General features: G+C 40.6%; 1 protein-coding gene across 1 annotated transcript; it reads left to right on the top strand.

Annotated features, from left to right (window-relative positions):
- The first annotated feature begins 211 nt into the window (after positions 1-211).
- On the top strand, positions 212-1276 carry LOC141600609 (disease resistance protein RPP8-like). The gene has a single exon (XM_074420853.1). It carries the CDS (start codon positions 212-214, stop codon positions 1274-1276), a length of 1065 nt encoding a protein of 354 aa, XP_074276954.1.
- Positions 1277-2357: the final 1081 nt, after the last annotated feature.

Raw genomic sequence — 2357 nt, 5'->3', positions numbered from 1 at the left:
GTGAAATTTTTACGTGTTTCATCATCCCGAATTAGAAAGTCGTATTTGTAAGCTAATAATTTGGTGATTTTCATCTATCATAATCCATGGCAGCAAGAGCATCGTTCTTCCTACAAATAATTCTCATCTTAGATCTCTCGCGTTATTTGGGGAATCGAGTACTGAAGCAATACCAAGACGATACCTAAACTTGGACACGACCGTGTGTCAAATGTATAAATTGCTACGAGTCTTGGACATTTTAGGAATCACATCACCGGATGGAACATTGCCAAAGGAGATTGGGAATTTAATTCACTTGACGTATCTAAGGATTCGATCCACCAATATACGAAAACTCCCCAAGTCCATCGGTAAGTTGAAGAATTTACTAACACTTGATTATTGGGATGTTTTCGCTGAAACTGAGGTACAAGTGCCTAATGTGTTGTGGAAGTTAGAGAAGCTTAGGCATTTGTACCTCCCTAATGAAATGGGTGGCTCGATCGAGGCTTTGAAGTTGCACACACTCAAGGATTTAATCTCCTTGTGGGGTGTGGGTGGAGGAGATTGGACGCGAAAGGAAATGGGTCGATTGAGCTCTACGCTTAGCAAGTTATATGTTCATCGGATATCTTCCAAGGATCAACTTAAGGCGGTCCTTGATTGTCCTTCTATGACGGAAAATGGTTGTATGTATGCATTGGCCTTGGAATGGTATGGCTTCAAGATGAAACTAGATGCATTGAGCTCGAAACAAGGTTTGCGGAAGCTGAGACTGATCGGACAAGCTCCAGATACGTCATACAATCATGACCAACTACTCTTTCCATCGAACCTTGCCAAGTTGGAATTGTACTACACGAAACTTGAAAGACCGGAGACATTGTCACAGTTAGGGAAACTCGTTTCCCTAAAGGTCTTGAAATTATCCAAGGACGCGTACATAGGGACAAAATGGTGTTGCAGAAAGGAAGAATTTCCAGCACTCGAGGAGCTGAAATTGACTAGTTTACCACAATTAGAGGATTGGGATATTGAAGATGGAGCGATGCCATGTCTCAAGAAACTGTCAATAGTCTCTTGCATTAAGCTAAAGCGGATGCCGGAGGGGTTGATGTTCGTACACGGCCTTGAGAAGTTGCACATTGAAAATATGCCAACTAGTTTCAGTACTAGACATCAAAAGATAAAGGAGTACTCGGATGAAGCATCAAGCGAAGGGGAGGATTACCACATTACTGAGCACATTCCGGAGGTAATAATTCAGGATTATTCTTGCGCTTCGTTCCGCTAATCAAACCGGAGATACTCCATGGGAGGGCAAAAACTACCTGTTTATATAATCCCTCTATTTTAGTCAATAAGTCACATTTTACATTTTAATACAAAGGTAACTCGAAAATGGGACTTATTGACTGAAACAGACGGAATACCAATTTTGTACAAAATCGCTTAAGTTTGTTATATGAGTCTCGATTGTGAAACAGACCAGATTATCCCAATTACCGGTAAAATAAATGTATAATTACCTTGGCGGAGATATATCTGTTTTACAATAGTGACTCATACCGCGTTCTTGTGAAACATCAATTAATTTCACTTGTTTTCCTTTTGTTGTTTGGGGGACCTCATGTAGAAAAGTGTTAATGTTTATATGAGAATTTGCTTTATTTCAGCGATGATATTCATGAAAATTTATTTTGGTTTGAAAAATAGTCACAAGACGTCACAAGTTTGTGACGCGTGACAAATAAGAATTTGTGTTGTATAAATAGATTTCCAAGTAGAATAAAAGTAAAATTAAAGGATAATTAGAGCCGAAGTGGAGTTCAGGTCTCAGTGGACAAGGGTGGTGTTTGGATCATTGTACTCGTAGATGAGTGGTAGATATGGGTGGTCTTTGACTCTTTGGGTGGTTGTGGTGGGTCAATAGGGTGGTTGACAAGGTAGTGAGTGTTGTGGTAGTAAGCTGACACAGGAGAAGGGAGAGGATTCGGAGAGGGTGTGTCATACGAGTTCGATTCATTTCCTAAGGCATTGTTTGGATAGAAAAAAAGGAGGGAAAGGAAGGGGAGGGAGAAGGAGGGAAGAGAAAGGAAGGGAAGGGGAGGGGAGGGAGAATGGAGGAGATGATTTTCCCTCCAAATCTTGCCTATGTTGGTGGGGAAATAATTTGCCTTATAGGAAGGAAATGGAGGGATCCATTTTCTCTCCCTTCCAAATCCCTCTACCTTCATTTTGCTAACCAAACAATGGATTTCTCATCCTTCCAATTCCCTCCTCTCCCTTTCTTCTCAAATCCCTCAATCCAAACACACCCTAAACGTTTATTTTTCGTTACATTTTTTTTTTTTTTGAAAACCCCAAAACGGGAT

Source organism: Silene latifolia, chromosome 9 (genome assembly GCF_048544455.1).
Source record: "Silene latifolia isolate original U9 population chromosome 9, ASM4854445v1, whole genome shotgun sequence".
NCBI classification, from domain to species: Eukaryota; Viridiplantae; Streptophyta; class Magnoliopsida; order Caryophyllales; family Caryophyllaceae; genus Silene; species Silene latifolia.
The sequence above is the reverse complement of the archived record's forward strand: the minus strand, read 5'-3'. Positions and strand labels throughout refer to the sequence as shown.